General features: G+C 40.9%; 1 protein-coding gene across 2 annotated transcripts in view; it reads left to right on the plus strand.

Moving 5' to 3' along the window:
• Positions 1 to 26,198, plus strand: part of RASGRF2 (Ras protein specific guanine nucleotide releasing factor 2) — a 157,932-nt gene that overhangs the window by 72,837 nt on the left and 58,897 nt on the right. Inside the window, exons 12-17 of one of the 2 annotated variants that reach the window (XM_064176660.1) lie at positions 728 to 864; positions 8,688 to 8,770; positions 11,003 to 11,251; positions 11,586 to 11,974; positions 17,438 to 17,566; positions 18,793 to 18,882. In XM_064176660.1, coding sequence (XP_064032730.1) covers positions 728 to 864; positions 8,688 to 8,770; positions 11,003 to 11,251; positions 11,586 to 11,974; positions 17,438 to 17,566; positions 18,793 to 18,882 — 1,077 coding nt within the window. The remainder of the gene's footprint in view (positions 1 to 727; positions 865 to 8,687; positions 8,771 to 11,002; positions 11,252 to 11,585; positions 11,975 to 17,437; positions 17,567 to 18,792; positions 18,883 to 26,198) is intronic. The other variant, XM_064176659.1, reaches the window with a different exon arrangement.

Genomic DNA, 26,198 nt, shown 5'->3' on the forward strand with positions numbered 1-26,198 from the left:
AACCAGAGGAATATAATGTTAGACTGATTCAGTAGAATAAATGTTTCAATAATGGACATGCTGGCTTGGATAAGAGCTCATTTTATGTTTGTTCTTGTTGATATTTCACATAGGATTTTCAAATGGGCTGGCTGAAAGAATGTAGCAAATTATTTGCTGACTTTTGTGTACAACTTTACCCGGAGGATTTCAAAAAGAAAAAAAAATTCAAAGAATCAGCAGATAATTTTGTTTCTTAAATAGAAGGGTGTTGAGTGAATTGGCAGAGTTAGTTGAAAGTTTTTGTCTTGCATTCCTTACAAATCTTGACATCAATCTTGTCAAATGAAATAACAAGACCTAATCTGAAGCTCATTTTACTGTAATTTATTTTGGCTTCCATCCTGCAATTTTAGGTAGGTTTGGCAATGGAATCATTAAAGTAGTTTCACTGATTTCAGTGGTAGTTCTAGTATGCTGAGAATTCATCAGCATAGAGATGTTAGAAATACTTCAGCCTTACAAGTAACGCCCACTATAGTGTGTTTGCTTTTGGTGTTTTGGTTTTGTTTTTTGATTGTTTTGTCGTGTATGTGACAAAATATGTGTTTTGGATCTTCAGTTGTATTGTGCTTTTTCAGAGGCACATTTTGAAGTAAATTCCATTTCAAATGAGACCATTATTTGCTTTATTTTATAGTCTGAAGTCTCACATTTTGTTGTTTTCTCCTTTTCTCTGTCTGTAAAGCAAAAGGTTCTGGACAAGTGTTTGGACACCTTGATTTCAAGCTTGTAGTTGAACCTGCAGATGCTCCTCCATTTACCGTTGTTCTTTTAGCCCCATCACGACAAGAGAAAGCTGCATGGACAAGTGACATAAGTCAGGTAGCTTAATGCATTCTTTATCTTGTTTGTACTGAGATCTTAGTGTAAGCTATATTTCAGAAAAATAATTCCAGAGGGGGACCTTGATTTCTTGAGGGCATATTTGATGTGATGCACATGAAAACCTCTTAGAGTCAGTTCTTTTCTTCAAAATACTGTTTTCACATTGGACTCATCCCTGAACAGAATTTCTGAATGAGAGAAATGAGATATAAATGCAAATAATAATTGTTTAAATGTGTTACTCTTAAGTATTAATCATTAATCACCCTCCCTGGAATGTGTCACAGCATGTGCCCAGTATTCAGGTCTTGGTGAGGCTGGAATCTGTCCCAGCTTGCAGGTGAATGATAAGTGTTCCCAGTTTGTGGGGTAAACAGGATTTTCTGACCTTCTCTCCTGGCAAAGTAGTCTCTGCCCCAGTGCTGCTTCTTCTGGATGCCATGTCCAGGGATGATCAGCTGGCAGGATTTCCAGGTGCAGGAGAAGGATTTGTCTGTAGCTTCTGACAGTCATCTCACAGCTAGCAGGCTGTGTTTGTGGGTTAGCAGACAGTCTGAGAGGGTCTTCTGGGCCTAGAATTTTCCAGGCTTACAGGACAGCTGGCAAGCAGTGTGCCAGGCTGCAGGGAGACTTGATCTCCATAGATAAATTCAGGATAGCAAGCCAGTATGCATGGCTGCTCTAGGCTTAGGCAGGGGGCTCTCGGCTCCCCATACATGTATCAAGTGCAGGCGTGCATGCGCTCTGCTTCTCAAAGGGTTCACAGACAGCTTAACTGTGCCTTGAGATCAATGCAAGAGGGCTGAGCCTCAGTAATGCTTGCAAGAGAGTAAGGGCCTGACTCTGTGTCTAGGCCATGCAAGCAGGTCTGTGCTGCTATGTGGATCAGAGAACTAAGCTTGATCCTCTGAATGCTCTAAACTTTCTGAACACGTGGTGCACCTTTGCACTCCTCTTTATAGACTCTGAGCCAAGATTCATGGCTCATTTGGCCATCTAAAGTGACCAATCAGGTTGGCAGTAAGCCAAACCTTACTTTAATAGGCAGTGGCTGATTGCCTGGGCCCTCCCAATAGGGGATCACCTGGGCAGACCCCAGGGGTACACGGACTGGGGGTGTGTGTGTTACACAACCTGTTTACTGCCATGGGTCCCTGACGGAAAAACATGTCCAGGCATGTGGAGGCATAGAGAAGACTCATTTTTGGGGCTGCTGCCCCTCCACCACACGGAGTTCCGAATTTAAGTCATAACTTCTACTAATTTCAAGAGAAATAGTTAATTTGATAAATACCAGAGTGGAATTTGACGAATTTTTATCATTCTCCCATTGCTAGCAACATCTTCAGATCACCTTAATGAGTACAAATTCCTTAAATTCTGAGTTACATTCTTATGGATGAACAATTTTAAAGGAACTCAAAAAGGAAGATAAAATTCTCAACATTTGGTATAATCTGCAACTCAGTGAATATAAAATGGCACTTTTAAAAATGGATTTTAAGTGAATTTTTATGGCGTTCCCTTGACATGTGAAAGTATTGGAGCTATTTGTTGAGGGAAAAAGACTGTTTAAGAATGGTCCTGGAACACGGGACGTGCAGGAATAAGTTCATTCTTAGCCTAAATAATAATACATTTAAATGAGAAAGTCACCCTCAGTCCACATAGACCAGAGATAAGAGTTTGAGTCTGCCTCCAAAGCTCATGTTTCCTCCTCAAAAATACTCCAAATAATGATACTATTGTATTGGGAAGAGTGAAAAGCTCCACTGCTGACTTAAGGGCTATGTGCCTACAAAGCTCAAAATTGTTTTAGTAAGGCAGAGATAAAAAACATGACTAGCTGCGTTCAGCTGAGACAGCAAAGTGTTCACTCAACTGCCAGTGAAGCATTTAGAAGAGTTTCTTTCCTTATTCCTCTTTGAAGAAGAGGCAATCTCCCAGGTTTAAAGACAGGGCTATTCTGAAGAGATAGCATGCCAACAATTAGCAGAAACTTACAGCCGAAACCAGAGAAAACTGAGATCAATTAGCTTTGTGATGCTGGAATATCTTCTCCAGCCATAAAAAGGAAGGGAAGAAAAAGACATTAAGGAGATGAGCAACAGCTTAAAAAAAAAAAAAAAGGGGCAAGATGGAGCACAATGTACTGAACATACTGCACAGTTTGGTACATATTGGTACCCTTGTTTACAAATAGCAATACAATCAAGCCAATTGACTTGTTGCTTCAGCCCAAGAAAGAGAAAAACAGAATGCGGGAAGCATGAAGCATTCTGCCTATGTTCTGTTGAAGAAAAAAAAAATGGCGTGAAAATTTAGAAAATGCATGAGACCATTGGTCTCTTGAAAACCAAATTGCATTTCTGACTAAGAGATATTGCCAGCAGAAGTATTGCCAGAGAAACTTAGTGAATTTCCTGCTCAGAAGCAATTTTTCTTTTTTGAATGCTGGCTACAACCCTTGAGGAGAACATAAGGGCACATTGAAAGTATTCTTCTAGTAAATAAGGGCATGTAAAAATGTTCTTTTAGTGAATATGTATTCTCCTATGCTTGCAAGTTAAAAAAAAGTATCTATGTAGTCACAGTTCACTCATATTGTTAGTCTGCATGTCCAGAATTCTGCATCCTATTACAATAATATATGGAAAAGACATGTGAGTTGTATTTGTCTAGATATTCCTAGTAAGGATTCTTCAATTTCATGCAAACTATAAAAAAAAGTGAAAAAAAAAAGTGAAAAAAAAAGTGGATTTTCATGATGCTGAATATGCCTCCTCTCTTCCAGTTGGAGCTTGCTGTTCTTCGGCAAGAAATCCCCATTTCACTCATTCCTTAGCTAGAACTATAGTGTCTGTCAGGGAGGTGATAAATGTTAGGGCTGTGAAGACTGAGGATAACAGTGCCAGATTACCTCAGGCAGTTTTATAATTGGTGCCAAAGGTTTCTTTGCAACACTTAAAAGCCACACGGGGGAAATTATGTACTTCTATTAGATGTGTCTTTCCCAGTGCTTTTAGGTAAGGATTTGATAAAATTGTAGTGTGAATTGTTACAATTGCGCATTTCAAATAATCTTAAGTATCTGAATTTAAAACCCCCACACAGCTATTTTAAGTGTATAGATAGGAAGATACATTTTAGACCTGAAGGTGAGTCTGATTATCTTGTTTGGCCAATCTGACATAAATCATTATTTTGCTGTGAGATGTTCAAAAGACGTCGGACTTACTGTAATTCTTGAAGTGGAGGTTAATGACAGCTTTGAAAACTCCCTTTTATTGATGTAAAGAAAATAGTGGGTTTATGTAGTGGTTTATAGATAGATGTGTGATATTTGATTAGCAAAACTAGAAAGGATTGTGAAAACATGAGCCCTGTAGTGTCAGGCAGCAGGTATAGAATCGTAGAATCAACCAGGTTGGAAGAGACCTCCAAGATCATCCAGTCCAACCTAGCACCCAGCCCTGTCCAATCAACTAGACCATGGCACCAAGTGCCTCATTCTCATGGAGGGGATTTCTCTTATTCCTCCTCTGTTAGGGGCAGGTGAGAAATTAATTTGAGGTGGTATTATTTTTTTTATAAAATTATTTATTAAAACTAAAATTTACAAATTTGGACCACCCCCAACCACTATGTAATTAAGTTCTTTGTGTATGGTTATGAAAGCAGTTGGGATATATTTACAGGGATTGGATTATTAAATGGAAATATCAAATTATCAACAGCTAAAGACAGAGAGAAAGATTCCCTTAGGCTTAATGCCTCTTAACAGCTATACTGTCTGCCCAGCAGGGGCTGAAACTGTGTCTGCTCTTAAGATAGAGGTAACTTATTTTACAAAGGAATTAAAGCTGGCTTAAATATGTTGCTCTTAAGTATTAATCATTAATCACCCTCCTGGGATTGTGTCACAGCGTGTGCCCCGTATTCAGGTCTTGGTGAGGCTGGAATCTGTCCCGGCTTGCAGATGAATGATAAGTGTTCCCAGTCTGTGGGGTAAAGAGGATTTTCTGACCTTCTCTCCTGGCAAAGTAGTCTCTGCCTTGGTGCTGCTTCTGGATGACATGTGTGTCCAGGGATGATCAGCTGGCAGGATTTTCAGGTGCAGGAGGAGGATTTGTCCATGCGGCTTCTAACACAGTCATCTCACAGCTAGCAGGCTGTGTTTGTAGGTTAGCAGACAGTCTGGAAGGTCTGCTGAGCTGGATTTTTCCAGGCTTACAGGCAGAGAGCAAGCAGTATATGCTGGGCTGCAGGGAGACTTGAGCTCCATAGATAAATGCAGGATAGCAAGCCAGTGTGTACGGCTGCTCTAGGCTTAGGCAGGGGGCTCTCGGCTCCCCATATATGTACCAAGTGCAGGCGTGCATGCGCTCTGCTTCTCAAAGGGTTCACAGACAGCTTAACTGTGCCTTGAGATCAATGCAACAGTTCTGAGCCTCAGTAAAGTATGCAAGTGAGTGGGTAAGGGCCTGACTCTGTGTCTAGGCCATGCAAGCAAGTCTGTGCTGCTATGTGGATCAGAGAACTAAACTTGAACAGCTAAGTCTGAACCTCTGAACACGTGGTGCTCCTTTGCACTCCTCTTTATAGACTCTGAGCCGAGATTCGTGGCTCATTTGGCCATCTAAAGTGACCAATCAGGTTGGCAGTAAGCCCAAAACCTTACCTTAATAGGCAGTAGCTGTTTGCCTGGACCCTCCCAATAGGGGATTACCTGGGTGGACCCCAGGGGTACATGGACTGGGCATGTGTGTGTTACACAACCTGTTTACTGCCATGGGTCCTGGCAGAAAAACATGTCCAGGCATGTAGAAACATAGAGAGGCCTCATTTTTGGGGCTGCAGCCCCTCCACCATGTTCATCCAGGCTTTTCTTGAACACCTCCAGGGACAGTGCCTCCACCACCTCCCTGGGCAGCCCATTCCAATGCCAATCACTCTCTCTGTGAAGAACTTCCTCTTAACATCCAGTCTATACTTCCCCTGGCACAACTTGACACTTTGTCCCCTTGTTCTGTTGCTGGTTGCCTGGGAGAAGAGGCCACCCCCTACCTGGCTAAAATGTCCCTTCAGGTACTTCTTGCATATCTCATAAGCCTGATCCATTGGCAGACAGTCTGCATGTACCAGACTTCCAAGAGTAAGGCTTGTGTTGCTATATTATACTAACTACATAAAACTGCAAATCACATGTGGTGGTCTGGGGGGAGTCCTAGGTTTCCTTGAGAAAGCTACAAAGTCCCAACCCAGGGGATGGACCTGGCCATCCCAGGATGTTGTAATACTATTCTTCTATTCTGCTTTCTATTATCATAGCTTATAAGGCAATGCCTGGCTGATAGTGCACTCTTCTCTCCTCTTCCCTGCCTCTCTCCACTTCTCTCTGAGAGGAGCTCATGCCCCTCCCTATTGAATGGCTTGTGTGTGGGAGATGGCTTATAGCTAGCACAGAAATTTGAGCTGCATCATGCAGCCTGCTGGGCCTAAGCTTCACAGAGAGAGTGATTTGCCATTGGAATGGGCTGCCCAGGGAGGTGGTGGCGGCACCATCCCTGGAGGTGTTCAAGAAAAGACTGGATGAGGCACTTGGTGCCATGGTCTAGTTGACTGGATGGGGCTGGGTGCTAGGTTGGCCTGGATGATCTTGGAGGTCTCTTCCAATCTGGTTGATTCTATTCTATTCTAAGCTGGGGAGGGCAGCTTTGGCCTACTCTCAGGCCTGCTGGGGGTGGAGGGGGTGGAGGATTCTAGAAGATTTTAGTCCAATAGACTTGGCCTAGCTTGTGGATGTTTTCTTTCTACCTGATTGCTTTTCACATATATGCACCTATAAACAGATTCTCCCTTTAAACATCCAATCAGTGCGCAGTATCTTTATTCTTACTCTTTCAAAGGAGCAAGTGTCATTTCTGTCCTCCAGTCCCGGATAACTCATGGCCCTAAATTGGAACACCAGAGGATAATGGTGTGCAAATGACTTTGATCTGCCCCTATTCCTTGCCCACACTGAACTACTTTGAGCCTTCAAGAGCAGCACCTCTAGTTTTGTAGACTTTTGCAGGCTGCAAGATGGCCTGTAATTTCTAAAGCAGTATATGCTGTGATGTGATCCAGAAGTGTCTTTTCAGCTTCTTATACCTAGCCCAAAACATTCATACAACACTTTGTGACAAGAACTTCTTGGACAGCATCTTCATAGCTGTGTTTCACAATAACAGCACCATTTGAAATTATTCTTACAAGTGATGCTTTTTGAAACTGTTTTTCATTCCTTTCGTACAGTGTTAAGTTTTGTACAGGTTAAGGTATTAAGTGTTTGCTTATGTGCATAAAGTATTTTAACTTCTGTTGGGGAGGGGAAATAAATTGATGTGAGATGATATATTCCAAAATTAATATTGTTTATTAATTTTGCTCTTCAGAACTCTCACCACCCCTGACCACTAATTTTAATAATATTTTGGTTCTTTCACAGTTATGGAAACATTCTATGGATAATAGCTACATCTAATATAACCAGCAAAATACATAAACATCAATTGAACTGGAAGTAAAGGTTCCTGCGGTCAAATGCTGCTTGCGGTCAAATGTGCCGTTTGCCCAGTAGATGAGCTCAAGCTGTTTCTGCTCTATGGCAGAAGGCAGTAGAGAATTACAAAGAGGCATTGAGCATTTACTCACAAATTATTGTAATTACCCTCACGGGGGCTAGCCACAGTCCAGACAGTGCCCAAATGCTTTCAGGGAACTCTGTCTTGTTGGATGTTGAGGCTTGAATCTTCCTGGCTTCTGGGGACAGGACACAGACAATCTCTGACCTTGTCTTCTGGCTTCTTCTGGATGATCTGTGTGTATGTCCAGGGATTCTAGGCAGCACCTTCAGGTGCAGAGGCAGATGTTGTGCAGTCTCAGCACGATGTCACGCTGGCCACACAGCCTGATTGCATGCAGACATCCAGGGTCTGCTCCTGGTAACTCGCAGCAGTGACGTTTACCAGTCAAGCAATAAGGCAGTGTGCAATAGCAGCAGGGCTGGGCACAGCAGAGAGAGCACGGCAAAGAGCAGGGAAGCAAAGCAGGGAAGCAAAAGCAGGTTGTTCACCTGCATATCTCTTTTTATCTATGTGGGCCAAGATTAATTGCCCTTTGGACACAAGAACAGCCAATCAGGATGGCAGTTAGCCAAACCTTACCATATTAGGCTAAGCCACAGGCCCTCTTTTCCCTAATTTGGGAGAAGCACAGGCCTTGCACTAGGCAGGCACAAGCTAAGTGTGTGTACCTTACACCACAGGAGCCTGGGCAGGCCAGACTCAGTGGCTCCAGGTCCTTATGTGTCCGTTTCTGCACTTGCCTCTCTGGTGGAGCAGAAAAGCATGCCTAGGCAAGGCAGCACATGTGTAAGCCTATTTTGGGCCTATGAGGCTTACCACAACTTCCATGCAGTGATGAATTTTAAAGCTTAACATTCATTCAGAAAATACTACAGATAGGTCATTATTTTCAGTTTTAAAGGAACTTCAAAGGAAATTTCACTTCCAACTCTAGAATCAAAGATACTGAGCTGAATACCCTAAGTGTGCTGGTAAAGGTATACAAACTTGCAGTTGTGCAGATTAAAGGCAGAAGACTAGAAAACGTGTCCACTCTAATTCTTGCAGCACTGCTTTCAATCTTTGAAAACACCCTATACCAGTCAGTCCACACCTGTAGAAGTTTAAGCTCACAGAGATACAGAAAGTGTGAAAATAAGCCCTCCTACCCTGTGTATTGATTTTAACAGCTTTCAATGTTTATTTTCACAGTGCATTGATAATATAAGATGCAATGGCTTAATGACCATAGTGTTTGAGGAAAATTCTAAAGTCACAGTGCCACATATGATCAAGTAAGTGCAACAACTTTTTCATGGCAAACAAAGTAGCTTATTTGGGTTCATTTAATAAGAGATTTTAAAGAAGAAAAGGTGAATTTGGAAAATTCTTTTTCCCCCCATTTTGTCAGATATAATAGATTCTACAGCCCAAAATGTATATTTTAAAATACTTCTCTTCAAACTTTGAGGTATGCCTCAAAGGGTATACTCTTGGTTCATAGTATTGCACTGTATAGGATCACATTTTAGATTGTTCTATTGTTTGTCTTCAGTTATGATTCAGATGAAAAATTTTATTCTGTCACACCACTCCTTACTTTCTCTTTAAATGTGTTCATAATTTGACTTCATTTCAGAATAATTTTCAAAGGTAATTTGTTGCATTAATCAAAAATTTCTCTTATTTTTCTGTTATTTCTGATAAAGTTTTAATTTTAAATGGTCACATCAAGGTAACACCACTAATCATACGATTGATTCCTCAATTAATGGTTTCTTTCGGTCATTATTGTAACAAATTTTTACTTGTAAACATCAATTTTGAGTACATGATTCCAAATTTCTAACATAATTTTACCTCTTGGATCCTTTACAGATCTGTATTTACATGAGTTTCCCCTACTATTATTCAATATAAAGAATATATAAATAATATAAATATTTCCTTTCTTTAGTTTTATCTGTCACTAGGTCATTTCTCTCTCTTGGATGTACTTTGTACATAAAGATTTCTCTTGCCTCTTTCGTTGTTGTTGCCTGTCCTCTGCTTATAAGTGTTTAGGAATGAAGAAGAGATAACATCTGCGAATACACTGCTAAGGCACAAACCTTTGAGCCTGTAAAGAAGGCACTTTATTGTATGCATTTTTATGCCAGGAACTCTCCAGTGTGTAAATGCTTCTGTTATCTGCTGAATGTTAAAAATACACTGTTTTCAAATGCAGAGTACAGCAAGATCTTAATCCCAATGTCAAGAGAAAAAAAATCTTGATTCTAAAACTCATGCAGGATCTTCACAATAGATGCAAATTTAATGTTCTTTCTGAGATTTTACTTACCTGATTTTTAGCAGACATTCTAGAATCAGATGTCTTTGATTGAAATTAAAAAAAAAACAAACCACGCACCACTTTTATGAGAACCCTACTTAAGAAAGAAGGATTTTGTTATTGCTTCCATTGTGAAATACAATGCAAAAGTGTGCGGAATATGTCATTTTCTCAGAAAAGCCAGTACTTTTTAACAAGATCAACAGGCAGAATGGAAATATTCTTTACCTAAGATCCATCATGGCTTTTTCACAACCTGAGCTTGATAAACTTGATAAAATGCAGCAAAAAATTATTTTTGGGGAAAAAAACCCAGACACATTACAAGTAGCCTTTTACAAATTACTGATTTTTTTTTTTTAATCTAAGCAAAAATTGGTTTCTGAAGCACAACCTCTCCATGGTTTCTGATTTGAACATCTAGATGCTTAATTCTATTTTCTCCTTTGCTAAAATTCAAGAGTAGTTCTTGGAGCCCAAGGATAGTCATTTTGTTGCAAGTGAGTCCTGAGCTTAGTTAAGGGGTTAGTTTTGCTGGTCTTTGGCTAGGAGCCCTTTATTTTATTTCAGATAGGAAAGAAAGGCAGAAAAAATAAATGTGATATGTCCACTATTGTTCTAAAGTGAGCTACAGTGTCAGATTACCGGGCACAACAGCCTGAAACAGGTAAGAGGGGACACTTCTACTTCCTGTCCCACTTCAGAAATTTAAGCCTTATTAATAATTGGTTGGGCTTTGGAATATAAATTAATTATTTGCCATAAATAAAGTTTTCATTCCCTTAGTTACAGCATAAAGTACAACTCAGTGGAATCAGGTATCACTGCAGATGAGGAGTTTTCTTTTGTTGATAAAATAGAATGATGGGCCAAGGGAGGGTTAGATTGCATAGTAGGAAACCTTTATTTACAGAAACAGTGGTCAGGAATTGGAACAGGTTGCCTAGAGAGGTGGTGAAATTGTCATAACTAGAGGTATTAAAAAAACGTCTAGACATAGCATTTTAGGGCATGGTTTAATGGCCATGGTGTCAGGTTGGACATTTGGAATTGATGACCTTAGATATCTTTTCCAACCAAAGCGATTATATGATTCTGTGATTCTTTGGTGATAGGAGTAGCTAAAGTAGTAGCACTGTAGTGCCATAATCATTAATCCCCTTTGTCAAAATGTTCTAAATTTCACATTGTGTAGATCTGATGCTCGTCTTCATAGAGATGACATTGATATCTGCTTCAGCAAAACACTGAATTCCTGCAAAGTACCCCAAATCCGTTATGCAAGCGTTGAGCGCCTTTTGGAGCGGCTAACCGATCTGAGATTTCTAAGTATTGATTTCCTCAACACTTTCCTACACACTTACCGAATATTTACTACTGCAGCTGTTGTACTGGAAAAACTTTCAGACATATATCGACGGCCTTTCACTTCCATTCCTGTCAGGTGAGCTCTGAAGTTGTTCCTCTGTCATAGCTTTCTTGTGAAATGGTGTCATTTCCCCTTTGTTTTTGTCTAAACACATTCTATTATATTAACAATCTAAGAAGAATGTACTTCCCTTTTAAATAGCACATAAGATTTTAGGTAAGGCTGTCTCAACTTTCTGCCCTGGTTTTGAGTTCTGACTGTCTTACAAATCTTGTGGTACATGCAGATTAGCAAAAAAACTTTCATCTGTAAGTGTTATTTACTTTACATCTCTTTGACATTTGTTATCATCTGGTGTTGGATTTTTTGTTGTTTTGTTTTTCTTTCTTTTTTTTTCTGTTGTTCTCAGATCTTTGGAATTATTCTTTGCTACCAGCCAAAACAACAGAGGAGAGTATCTGGCAGATGGGAAGTCACCACACCTTTGTCGCAAGTTTTCTTCTCCCCCTCCTTTGTCACTCTCCAGAACTTCCTCACCTGTCAGAACCCGAAAATTGTCATTGACTTCACCACTCAATTCAAGGATTGGTGCCCTTGACCTCTCTACTTCATCTGTGGCAAGCAGTCCTACCTCGAGCTACAGCCCTGCTACCTCCCCACCCCCAACAGGTAGCAAAGTACCACTGGACCTTAGCAAAGGGCCCTCATCTCCTGAGCAAAGCCCTGGCTCCATTGAGGACAGCTTGGAGAACCCACGCATTGACCTCTGCAACAAGCTGAGGAGAAGCATTCGAAGAGGTATTATATACTCAAAAAATACTGAATATTACTTTTGATAAACAGAGTACTCTCAAAGGTCACTTGACTTAGCAGATTAATGCTGAGGAATTGTTTCTCAAACCTCTTTTTGATTTCTCATCACTTTCAGCTGTGTTGTGAAACCAAATACTCTGCTCTCTATTTTTCCTCTAGTAGGGGCTGCGATGCATTGTCTGTTTCCACCACTTTGCTGCCTATTTGTAAGAAAGACAGTAGGACAGAATGGTCTGGTCTGGTTTCACTTCAACAGAGTATTAAGGAGAAAGGCAGAAGGAAGCATTTTATGCCAATTTTGTTTCCTGAGGTGAAGGATTTTTGAGTTGTATTGTTACCGCAGGAGATAAAAAGTTTAAAAGAACAAGAATGTAGCAATCTAACATGCATTAAGAATGTAAAGGTCTAACAAGCTGCTAAGATATTTACATAGTTCCCACAAATTATTTCATCACTAGTCCAAACATGTAATTTATGTGATGCATTTGGTACATTGGTGAGGTTCATACCACCTGTCTGTTATCCATCCAGAAGGTAGATGTCTAAAAAAGATTAATTGCTCCTGCAGAAGCACCTGTTTTCCTCTGTTGTCTGTGTAAGGCACCTTGGAATAGTTACTACTTCCAGAGGGCCAAAGTGAGCTGATGTAAAACCTCATCTAGGATGGAATAACTGTATTTATAGGTGGCAGAGCAAGAAAGTAGCTCTAATCTCACAGTATGCATAAGTGTGCACTTATTTCTTGTCTTCTTTGAGGATGGAGGAACGGTCTTCTAAATTAGAACTACATGGTAATTTTTTTTGCATTATGGCTACATTAAATAGAAGAAGAATATTTTTTTTTAATTCTGTTTAGTTTCTAAAATTCATGTTTAGAAATGATCTTTCATAGCCTGACTTAGTCTGAGGAATTTGAACTGAAAATCTGAGCAAAATTCTACTTGCAAGTACTGCAACAATGAAAATTGATATAATCCAAGAGGAAAATAGGAAAAGATTACCAAACATAAAGAAAATATGTCTGAAGCATTATGTCTGCCCCTTATTAATGAGTGTCTTGTGATAAATCTGATAGAGACAGATTGTTTTAACAGAATGCAGTCTATCATTTAACAAAATCTTAACAGGCAAGTTAGCCACCCCAGAATTACGGGAGTCTCTGCTTGCCTATGCTTTGTGCTTCCATAAAACTGGTTGTGGCCATTACAGTTACATTTCTGTATGCGGGAAGTTTTTAAAGGAGCAGTGTAACAGACTATATTTATATATATACAGAGAGAGAGACAGAGACAGACAGAGACAGACAGTTGGACAAATTCTTATGCACTAGTGTAACCATATTCAAATTAAAGTGATAGCACAGCACATCCTGGGGTAGAGGTCATGCATTAAAATTAATTATACACAGGTAACTATGGTCTTAGATGTAATGTTTTTTGGTATATGCTGTTATTGTGGCCCAGTGTTAGCACTAGGTATTGTTGCAGATGTATTCAGATTTTTCATTCCAATCTGTCAAAGCTGAAAGTGTCATCTGGGCAGCATGAAGAACATTTGGAAATGGCAAGATCCTCATATAAATGCTAAATTGCTATCTGTGCAGTGACTCTAGTCCCTTTGGGGATCTCCTGATAAGCAGTTTGGAGGAATTTGCAGCTAGATAGCTCTTTTCTGCAGGGGAAAGTCTCTTTGTCATCCAGCTGCATAGAGCATGTTGAGAAAAAGGAGTAAGTTCAGAAAGAAATCTTACAAGTGGAATGGAAATGGGTAGTAGAACTACAAAATCCTGGTCTGCATGTTTCCTCTCATACAGGATACATCTTTTTGTTTCTAAAATTTTCTGAGTAAAGGAAATAATTTCAGCTTAATCAAGAGTCACTATTCCATTATGATTAATGTTCTGATGCTGCCATATTTCCAAGAAAACTTACTCTAAATCCAGTGTAACTGTACAAATTCTATTTCCTAGGTCACACTGTTATGGTAGTTGTTGATCTTGGATATTGTCTGTTTACATCCTGGAATTCCCACTTTCTTCTAAAAATGGAACTTCCAAAGTTGTTTGCTTTCAAAGTTTTTGTTTTATACTTACATTTTATACATGCAGTGCTTACACTGCAGGCATAGTTGTCATTCATATCAAATGTAAAACATGGCTAAGCTCACTTTCCCTTCTTTCAGAAGTAGTGTTGCTGCCATTCCTCTTTCATTCTGAAAGAATTCCATCATGGATTAATCTGCTCTACACCGCTTTTTGGCCATTTTATTGGGCAGTGTTTGATTACACAAAATTACCCATCAGTGATTATTTTCCCTGGCTCATATAAAACCTGAGAGTTCAAGTATCCCCATGTGCATTTCTCTGCATATTCTGCTAACCCAAAGTCTTACCCAGGCTACTTTTAGAACTGACAAGTTGCTGGGTTTCACTTTATGAGGTTTTGTGTGGCTATGTCATTGATACAGAACTTTCCAGGCCCTTTAACTCCATCCAGAGGATAATTATTGCTTAGTCTTCTTAATGCCAAAACTTCATTGAAGATTCCAAGAAGCAATACTGTTTAAAACAGCTATAAAATAAAAATTAAATGTTAACAAGTTTGTGTTAGATGGTATTTAGTGGTATTAGGTTGGCACTGAAACATTCGTATTTAGTGCTATTAATTAATGACCACTTTTAAAATATTGCCATTCAGTGAAGCCCCCTTTGATGCACATATTCTTTAATATCAATGTGGTACAGTTCATATTGTTCAAAGTTGGGCATTTGCAGATGTTGTGGAGGCAGGGAATTAATGTGGCTGAGGCAGGGATTTTATACAAAAATAGAGTTATTTTATTTTCCCAAAAGCCCGCCCCAAAACCTATATACAGAAATTAATTTAGTTTTAATTATCAGATTCAGTTGCTTTGAGAAGATCTACAGGATGCCATCCATAATCTGACTATTTTGGAAGTCAGAAGTTGGAAAAGGCTTTAGCTATTAATTAATAGTGTTTCCCACTTAATAATAAAGCTGAGCCAAAATAACTCACAATCAGGCTTGACTTTGTCCTGCGGCCTGTGCTCTTGCTCTCTTTCAGCAGCTGCAGGAGGATCATTAGAGGTACTCATCTCTGCACAAAGGACCTTAATGGATGTAGCAGTCCTTTGGAGATCTTTCTGTATCCAGGCCAGGTGGGGGGGGGGTGTGTGTGTGTGTGTGTGTTGCGGAGAGCAGGAATATGTGGCCGAGTCAGGAATTTATCAAAAATAGATATTTTTTATTTTCCCAAAAACCCGCCCCCACAACTATATATACAAAGATTAATTTAGTTTAATAAGCAGATTCAGTTGCATGAGAATTAATCTACACGGATACCATCAATAATCTGACCGTATTAGAAGTCAGAAGTTGGAAAAGGACTCAGCTATTAATTAATAGCGGTTTCTTACTAAATTAAGCTAAGCCAAATAACTCACTCAGGCTGACTCGTGCGGTCTGTCCTTCTCTTCCTTTCCAGCAGCTGCAGGAATCGTTAAGGGTCGTTAAGGGTCGTTAGGCACACAAAGGTGTCAACAGGAAAGCGAATTCCTGAAGGTCTCTGCAGTCCAGGCACAGGGGAGTGTGTGAGCTCAGGCAGACACATACGTCCAGGCACGGGCAAACTCCAAAGCGGGAACCCCAAAGGCAGGAAGACCCCCAATATTTATAACCTTCGCTAGACAAAGGGCAGAGTTACCACACCTTAGGCGCGAAAGCGCACGGCCAATCCCAGCCTGGCTCCAGCGCGGGAACTCACGGGGCAGTCCTCCCCCCCTTCACGGGGCAGTCCTCCCCCCCTTCACGGCTGCAGGGCAGGTGAGGGGGGGGAAACCAGGCAGCTTTTCCCCTTTCCCCCCAAAGTCCGGGCAGGAGAGGAATTTAGGGGTACAGGACTCCAGGACAGGGGGGGAACGGGGACACACACACACACACAAGTCTCAGGCAGGCACAAATGCTCAGGCAGGAACGAAGTCCAAGGTGGGAACCCCAAAGGCAGGAAGTCCCCCAGTATTCACACCTTCCCTAGATAAAGAGCAGAGTTACCACTTCCTTAGGCACGAAGGGCACCGCCAATCCCAGCCCAAATCAAGTGCAGGCACTGCAAGGGCACCTCTCGTGCGGGAAGGAACCTTTGCTCTCCCCCTTCACTCCTGCAGGGCAAGCCAGGGGGCAGGGAACCAGGCGGCTTTTCTTCTCCTATTCAAGCCACAGAGGGAGAGGAATTTAGGGGTATACAGGACTCCAGGACAGAAGGCATTCTGTTTTTTGATGTTTGTAAACTGAGAGTCTTGAAGCACCTACAGACTATAATCTCTGTAGACACAACTCCATATCTGAGACACTGTGTTCTGACTACATTCTGTGCTTTTAGAAAGCATTTCTTAAAGCCATATACCATAGTCCCCTATGGCTGCTCAATATTTTCAAATACCATTTATATTTCAAAATCTATTTACACTAATAAGTGTGTCAAAGATTAGTGGTTATTATGTTATATTGTTGTATGCAGCTATGGTGGTTTGGATGTACCTCGCCCCCCCACACTTTAGTAATACCCAGACTGGACTCAGCCGGACTCTTGGAATATAAATGAAGCTATTTATTTACAGCTAGCACAATATACAAGCAGCTATTTACAATATATACAGAAATATACAAAAATACACAAGGTAAAAATAATACAGAAGCACAACTCCCCTCCCAGAAACCTGAGTCCCCAGGAGGGGCTCTCAACCACCCCTGCACCTTCCCTCTACCCCTCTCAACCTTACCCCAGTCCTAAGGAAGAATAGAGGTTCAGTCAAGAGGTTAAGAAGCAAGGTTAGTAGCAGGTGAGGTTAAGGAGATGCAGCTCAGTCAAAGCCCAGCCCGAGAGTGAAGACAAAATGGCGAAAGTGTTATCTAATGTTTACATTTCTTCTTCAGCGAGACTCTGAGGGAAGGAGACATCAGTATTGTTTTTCCTTTCATAGCCTATCATCTACTTGTTTTCACCAAAACATTCTAGCCTGCTTCAAACTAGCACAGCAGCATAACATCCCATACTTTTTGACATATAAGTATCAATTGTTATGATATAATAAAGATGAGCAGGAATAGGTACAAGTTGCTCCTGAGGACATTCTGATTAGACAGAAGAGGAAAATAATTCACAACAAGAACAGTCAATCTTTGCAATAGCCCCACCAAGGAAGTGGTGGAGTCTCCAACATTAGACATTTCTAAGATTTGACTGGACAGAGTACTGGGGCATCTTTGTCTTCACCATGCTTTACCAAGAAAGGTTGGACCAAATCATCCTTGGGTTGCTTCCAACTTGGTATTTTATGATAATATGAAATTATATGATATACATTAACATACATTAAGATGTGTAAAGTGTGGATGACCATCCTAGTATTAACACTTGTTCTCTTTTAAAGCAGCAGTTTTAGAATCTGTGTCAGTGGACCGAACAATTCCTGAAAGCACATCAGCAGTGGACACCACAGAGCTTTCCCCATGTAGATCGCCTTCAACACCACGTCATCTTCGCTATCGTCAACCAGGAGGTAAGAAGCTGATATTTCTTGCCTCTCTCAGTCTCATCTGAAATAGTTTTAATACTGAATTTGTAGTCTTTGTGGCATATTAGAAAATAATGGTTGAATGATGTATCTTGCTTGAATCTTTCTTTTTCTCAGGTATTAAAAAAAAATAATTCAAAAAGCACATAGGGACTCCAATATAGTCAAGTATCCTTAAATGGTTCGAGCAGAATGTGCCCAAGTTCAAGATTAATACTGAATCACTGCTATTCTCACAAAACTTTCAAGATCATGACATTTTTTTCAGCTACTAAGGGGACATATTTTGGGCACCATATGTAATCAAGAAATACACAACACCTATTATTGTCAATAGGGAGTGACTGAGTCTGTTTCTTTGTATAACACTGAACATTTACAGATGGTGTCACATTATTCATTCCGAAATTTGAATAAAGTGCTCAATTGAAGAGGAAAAGTAAGAGCCGGAGCTCCTTGAATAGCTCTCACGTGGCTCTTTGAAATCAGCAGCATAGCTGTGAGATGTGTCCATGAACGCTTAAAATGCTGCAATCTCATGCAAGCCAGATTTCTAGGCATTTGTTTCATGCCTAAAATTAAAACAACAAAACAGAGTAGAATCTTCTCATCTTTTAATAAGTTACTGAGGTACTTCAATTTTAAACCAATAGTAAACTGTTAGAAGGCACATTTATGGCAAGATGACAAGATTTGGGAGCTGATAACTGTGAAGAACAGTGTCGTATTACCTGAGCACTAGTCAAAAGCGATGTTCGCATCACTTCCTATACAGGAAGTTTGATATGTTGCACAAAGTATCTCGGGCAAGGACCTAAGAAATGTGTGAATCTAGTTATCAGGAATTGGTTAATATGCTTAGTTTTGTAATATGACATTTTGTTTAGGCTAATTTTCAACATAATTTTTTTTGTCACTTCCCCCCCCTCTTTTTTTTTCTCTTTGGTTACTGCTTAATTTCTCACTTTGACTGTGTCTTAGACATTTGTTTCCTTAGCAACATGAATTACACCAACTTGGAAATAAAACTTAAATCACAAATACGACTATGATATTTTTATTTCCCTTAGTATAAAGTCTTTTGGCAATGACAACATAAAATGTTCACCAAGTATAAATACTAGTGAACATTTTAAGCTTCATTGTTGTTAGACTACAAAAAATATGAAATGTGGAAGTTGTTAACTGTTCTCTGTCTGTTCCCCTTACAGTACAAACTGCTGACAACAGCCACTGTTCAGTATCTCCTGCTTCTGCCTTTGCTATTGCTACAGCTGCAGCTGGGCACGGGAGTCCACCAGGTGAGAGAAATTTACTGTACAAAAGAGAAATAACAGTAAGATACCTAGGTCTCAAAAGGTAAATATTTCTTAAAAATGTACTTATCTGACTCTAAAATAACCTCTGATTTATTACTTTAATCTTCTGGAGTTTTAAGTCTGGAATCCTGCCCTTTATGTGGGTATAGCAGTACAGCATGCACAGATAATTGGAACTTTGGCTGCTTTTGTGCTGTTAAGAGCACAACTTTTCAATATTTGTAGTACTAAGTAAGGAAAAAAAATCTACAAGTATGAAGTCTGTCAAAGGAAGCAGAAAGCATGAGAATGATGAAAAAAAGGAAAACAAAATCTCTGCTATTCTTAAGTACTTTTTCTGTGTTGCTGGTGTAAAGGGTCTTTCTCCTGCATAATGTGAAAAACTATAAAAAGGGTTTGCAGCAAATCTGACAAAAAAGTGTGTGATAAGGAGTCTCAGGAGACTGAGCTCGAGTAAGGCTGTCCATTTCTAATCAATATTAAAATCCAAGGCTTCAAATCATAGCTTAAACTGGTGAATCATGTAGTTTGTGACTTGTTGCAATTTATCAAGTTAGAGATGGTATTAAAGTTGTAGCATCATGCAGTCCATATTTAGGTAAAAAATAATTTTGCTTCTTCCCCATGTATGTTGTCATAAATATGGGTGGGGGAGGGTTAAATGCCATCTTTTTTTCCTACTGTAGTCCTGTCTCATTCACTACATAAGGTGGACATGATTCCACAGTATATCATGTCTGGGAGTAGATGAGACTTACAGCTTTTTTATCAATATTTTTGCATTGGTCCTTGGAGTCACCGCTGCAGACATTATGATATGTGCTAGTTAATGTACTCCTACAGGGAGCAGAAATAAAATGGCAAGTGAAAAATCAAGTGCTGATAAATGTTAAATGATGCACATGAAGCAGGTCAGTCTGAGCTCTACATATGAAAGGATGGCCGTGGTGCTGGACATTTTCATTCATGATGAAGTGTCTTGGTCCAGAGGGGAGAGACTTCAGGTTCTTTTTGAAACATTTCTGTATGTGAAATTAAGGCAGAGACAAGGTCAACCATCAAAAGTGAAGTTATTTATTAAAGGGTGAAGTAAATGAAACAGAGGAAGAGAGAAAAGAGAGAAGGAGGAAAAATGGAGAAAGAGAGAAAGAGAACAAGAATGGAATCATTTTGCCATCTTTGGCCAGAGGACGGGAGAGAGAGAGAGGTTCTGAAGTCCAAGTCCTTTCCAGCTTATGTTAAGAGGTCTGAGCATCCATGATTTTCTCTTCTCTAAGCAAACTCCAGCATGTAGTGTTTTTCAGTGGAGCTCTCCTAACACATGGTCCTTCTTTGATAGTGGCGGAGCAGAGACATTCCTGGGCTGCTGCTTCCAGGATGAAATATCTATGGTGATGTTTCCCCCCCTCCTCCCCCAGCTAAGATGGTATGGCTCAGGGCTTTTATACTGTTCCTGATTCATTCATTGCAACTTAACTTAGCCCACACTCTAGTCACATTAATGCACATGTATCTAGGTGCTGCCTCCAGGGTGTCTACAGGGGTGGGTCCAGCACCACCTTTACCTCCCACCTGATCAACACAGGTCTCTGGATTTATCAGGCCAGTAGATGGTCTGTCCATATTCCAGGGGGGTCTGTCCACCATACACACCTTGGGACAGTAGTGGTCTTATGTGAGCCAGCCAGGTGTCCTGGAAGGACAAGCTCCAAGCATTCCCTAGAACAGACAATGGGCTGAATGTTTCTAACTTTGGTGACCTGGACATGGTCCAGACTTGCCTGGATGTGTCTAGTGTGCAGGAAACCCAAGTGCATGTGTTACATGTGGGTCTGATCTTGTGGCACACACAGGCACTGTGTGTACCTCTGGTCATGTTTGGGCAAACTCAATTCAATAGGTTAAAGTATCGAGTTTTGTTGTTCGTTATTGCCTGGGGAAAGTTATACTAATACTGGCCAAAATTATAAGCCTTGCCTTGCCACTGTCAAGGCTGTAGAAAAATAAGCAAGCAAATATACAGCTGCTGTACAAAAAGCTGCAGGGACAAGAGATGCTCCAGACCTGTGATCCTTGCTGTGCACACCAGCAGCCATCTTGGGCAATAGAGAAAACCCCAAACTGCAGCCCGATTGCACAACCATATCATCTGCTTGCCTGGATGCACTAAAAGGAGGCGTCCCTCATAAAAGCAGTGTAGTTGTGAGCAAACTTGGCAAATCTAACCTTAGAAAGTCTCTCTTAAAGGTTCTAGGTGTCCAGCTATAGTTGTGTTTTAGGAGAATGGTTTCTCTCCATTGCTTGGTGGGCAAGCAGCATAATTACTACTGTGAATCTCTTTGCAGTTTAAATTAATGTTTGCATTTCTGAGTTTTGCTTAACTGTTTAAACTGCATAAATAATCACAACTGTGCATTTGTACCTCGTAAAGAAGTCTTCTGGTGAGATTTCATATTGATAATTTTTTCATTGTTTTATTAATATTTCTATCCGGTTATTAATAATAATTCATATCTTGACAGAGGATGTGCTTATCTTTGTTACATATTCCAAGGGGGTCATCAGCCCAGTGGCAGCTGCTGCCCAGTTGATATGATTTTATCTTTTATTGAGACATATCTCAGTTCTGATGCACAAACCCTATGAGGAGAGGCTGAGGGAGCTGGGATTGTTTAGCCTGGAGAAGAGGAGGCTCAGGGGTGATCTTATTACTGTCTACAACTACCTGAAGGGACATTGTAGCCAGGTGGGGGGTGGCCTCTTCTCCCAGGCAACCAGCAATAGAACAAGGGGATACAGTCTCAGGTTGTGCCAGGGTAGGTATGGGCTGGATGTTAGGAGGAAGTTCTTGCCAGAGAGAGTGATTGGCATTGGAATGGGCTGCCCAGGGAGGTGGTGGAGGCACCATCCCTGGAGGTGTTCAAGAAAAGCCTGGATGAGGCACTTAGTGCCATGGTCTAGTTGATTGAACAGAGCTGGGTGCTAGGTTGGCCTGGATGATCTTGGAGGTCTCTTCCAACCTGGTTGATTCTATGATTCTATGATTCTGATTCTATGATTCTAGGACTTGATTTCTACATAAAGATCTGAGGATTACAATAGACAGTTCCCTTGAAAGTTATGAGTGGCAGGAGCCAAAAAGGTAAATGAATAATTCAGCATTATTAGGAAAGAGAGTACAGCAGAGAACCATTATGCTACCACAGTATAAATCCAGAATTTGCATGTGCATTGAACACTATGTAAAGTTGTGATATGTCCTGTTTGAGATGAGGGAATGAGAAAGGGAGGAACTTGAGAAGTTACAATCAGGGATAAATATGCAGTGGCTTCTGTGTAGAAGAGATGACTTTGAGGGCTTATGAGAAATTTCTGCAAAATCATGGTTATCATAGAGGAGAGTTAGTAGGCATTTTCTGGTGGAAGGGGTAAGGATCATTGATGAATGTGAGGCCAAGCTCCAAATGAACGTGAGCTTGTAGTTCTTTATGCACCAAAAAGAAGGCCTGAAGATTCTGCTGAGGGACACTGTGGAGGAAAAAGGCTTACCCATGTTCAAAATGTGGACAGCTACCTGAAAGTGTGTCATTAGTAGTTACGAGCCCAGCAAAATGGAACAGCTTCAGAAGCTGAAATCAGATGGAAGTTGTGGGAGGATATTAGGATGTAAGAGTCATCTGTATTTCTTCTGTTGTTACTGTCCATGAAGCCTTCTGGCTTCTGGAGATTTTGTTTTGTTTTGTCATGATACCTTGTCTTACCTTCCTGTCTTATAGTTCTGACTATTTAGGGATGCATTGAGGCAAACAGGTAAACAGATTTGTTGGAAAGTCCTATAGTCACACACTTCACCAAAATCAGACACAGAGGGTATTTAATCATGTCCTGTGGAGAGTGTGTGGCATAACATTTTATAATTGCTGTCACCATGCGATGATAAGTTTGTACACTGATAAGTATGCAAAGCTCTGAACAGCTCTCCCAGGGTGTATGATGAATTTGCATATCTTTAGATAAGCACCTAGGGCAAAAAACTGCCTATATTGGTCCTGACTGCAGGCTACGTGATGGAAAGTGATTTGATGCAAAGCCAAAGTTGAAAGGCTTTTAAGTATTTTGGTCTGCTTCAGGTGTTGGTGCCCTTTGTCCTGCAGATGCAGCCTGAGTGCAGTTCATGTCAGTGCTCACTGTCTGCTTTGTACCCATCATATGGGGATCAGCGCTGTACCTGAGGAACATTTTACAGCATTTTCAGGACACCTTCACCTGTTTGCTTAATTCGTTATCTGGTTGCACATGAGGCACATATGGTCTAGCAAGTTGCTAAGAATACCATGTCATGCTCTGGTTTAAGAGCTGCTAAAAAGGAGTTGCTGGGCACCACAGCATTTCTCTGTGAATTGCAAAACTTCCTATGCTGTATGGAACCTTTTTCTAACCCAGGATGGTTCGGGTACTTATGCCCTCCAGCATTGTTTTTTCTTAAGCTACTGACTTTTCTGCCATTAATTTTGTTTGTTTTATAGGCGAGTCCTTTTATGATGCCAAGCAGTACTACTTGTCTGATTCCTTAGTGTCTAGCTAATATTAATCTCTACCTGTATTGAATATTGCTTTGTTTATTCTCTTCTAGAAAATTTGCATGTCTCTTAAGTTAACGGCATGATAAAAATAAATAGAAATATGAAGTGAAAGTACAGAAAGTTAAATAAGGCATCCCAGCTGCACAGCTTGCTGCCTCCATGAATGATAATATGCACAATTGGGATAAATAGAGCATGTTGTGTGTTTTACATGTCCTTTTTCTTTTGAGGGAGGTGAAGGTTCATGGCTTGCTGCAGTTGTAGTTCTTTGTCACCATTAACAGTCTGCTGCACACCTCCTTTCTTTTCCCAATTTGTAAAAATAGGATAGTAATAATACACATTCTAACACAGACATTCGTAGGTAAAATCATCTTTATTCTCTAGTCTCCTATGCTTTCTTTCAAGGCAATGAAGCCCATTCTTCATCAAGGGACAGAAACACTACTTAGGCAAGAACAGTGGAAGTTACCCTGCTTTCATGACTGCATGTGAAATAGTATAAACTCTCTCTCTCTTTTTTTTTTTTTTAAATAAACATATTCTTTATTTATTTGGAATTACTATCTGTTATTGCACCTAGTGCTTCTGTTTAGCTACATACTACTTGCACTGTTACATAGTGGTGTTCCCCAGGGATCAGTGCTAGGGCCCAGTCCTGTTCAACATCTTTATTGATGATCTGGACAAGAGTACTGAGTCCAGCATCAGTAAGTTTACAGATGACACCAAGCTAGGAGCAGGTGTTGAGCTGTTAGAAGGTAGGAGAGCCCTGCAGAGGGACCTGGACAGTCTGTATGGGTGGGCAGAGGCCAATGGGATGAAATTTAACAAGGCCAAGTGCAGGGTTCTGCACTTTGGCCACAACAACCCCAAGCAGCACTACAGGCTGGGGACAGAGTAGCTGGAGAGCAGCCAGGAAGAAAGGGACCTGGGGGTACTGGTGGATAGTAGGCTGAAGATGAGCCAGCAGTGTGCCCAAGTGGCCAAGAGAGCCAATGGCATCCTGGTCTGCATCAGGAACAGTGTGGCCAGTAGGATGAGGGAGGTTATTCTTCCCCTGTACTCAGCACTGGGCAGGCCACACCTTGAGTACTGTGTCCAGTTCTGGGCCCCTCAATTCAAGAGAGATGTTGAGGTGCTGGAAGGTGTCCAGAGAAGAGTGACAAAGCTGGTGAGGGCCCTGAAACACAAACCCTATGAAGAGAGGCTGAGGGAGCTGAGGTTGTTTAGCCTAAAGAAGAGGAGGCTCAGGGGTGACCTCATTGCTGTCTACAACTACCTGAAGGGAGGTTGTAGCCAGGTGGGGGTTGGTCTCTTCTCCCAGGCAACCAGCAATAGAACAAGGGGACACAATCTCAGGTTGTGTTGGGGAAAGTATAGGCTGGGTGTTAGGAGGAAGTTCTTGCCGGAGAGAGTGATTGGCATTGGCATGGGCTGCCCAGGGAGGTGGTGGAGTCACCATCCCCGGAGGTGTTGAAGAAAAGCCTGGATGAGGCACTTAGTGCCATGGTCTAGTTGATTGAACAGAGCTGGGTGATATGTTTGACTAGATGATCTGGGAGGTCTCTTCCAACCTGGTTGATTCTATGACTCTATAGCTCTGAGCAATCACAAACCCATGCCTGCTCAGAGGCATCAGTTGAGTTGTTTCTTTTCATGTTTCTAAAGGTCCATATACTTCTATAAAGTTAATTATTGGTTCTGCTTGATTCAGTGATAGCTTCCAGATGCTATACAGACGTTATCTAACAGCTCTGCTCCAGTGTCTGTCTTATAATATGAAAAAAAATCCTACAAAAATTTTAGTGACTGCAGCCCTTGTAATCTTTTCTTTCAACTTTGTCATGAGTTAAGTAGTCCTTCAAGTGGAACTTCAGGGAGATGCAGTGAGCTCTTCACTCCAGGAGTGATTTCTTTTTCTTCTCAGGGAGTCTGCCACACACCCAGTGTCAAAAAAAAAGGAGTGAGACTAGTAATGTGGGAAAGGACCCTCCTGCCAAAATACTTGTCAATCATTTCTAGTTTTGGTGGAAAAAATCCTACAGCTGTTACAGGAATCAAGCAACAACAGTATCCTCTATTCAGCACCCACACAAACTCCTGCACTAGATTAGAACAACTTATGTGGGAAATTATATCTTCCATCCATGGCATGTAGACTTTCCAAATTTCCATGGTTTATCTTTGGACAATCTTTCAAACATGCTAGTACACATTTTTTCTCCTTAACTTTTTATTTACATCTATTGTTCCCATAATCAGAGTGGTATCTAGGGATCAATGAGAATTCATGCACTGATTTTCGAAGAAAATACGTATCTTGATGTTTATTTACTGAAACTGCTTGCTCTGCATGAATGTCCTCATGCTTGCTAATATCAAATATAAAGCCAACCTCAACCTCATGAGGTTCAAAAAGACCAAGTGCAAGGTCCTGCATCTGGGTCGAGGCAATCCCAAGTACAAATGCAGGCTGGGCAGTGAATGGCTGGAGAAGAACCCTAAGGAGAGGGACTTGGGAGTGCTGGTGGATGAGAACATGAGCCAGCAGTGTGCACTGGCAGCTCAGAAAGCCAACCAGATCCTGGGCTGCATCAGAAGTGTGGTCAGCAGGTCAAGGGAGGTGATTCTCCCCCTTTTATTCTGCTGTGCTGAGACCCCGCCTGAAGTCCTGCATCCAGTTCTGGAGCCTCTATTACAAGAGGGATGTGG

The sequence above is a fragment of the Pogoniulus pusillus genome, chromosome Z (assembly GCF_015220805.1).
Source record: "Pogoniulus pusillus isolate bPogPus1 chromosome Z, bPogPus1.pri, whole genome shotgun sequence".
Taxonomy (NCBI): Eukaryota; Metazoa; Chordata; class Aves; order Piciformes; family Lybiidae; genus Pogoniulus; species Pogoniulus pusillus.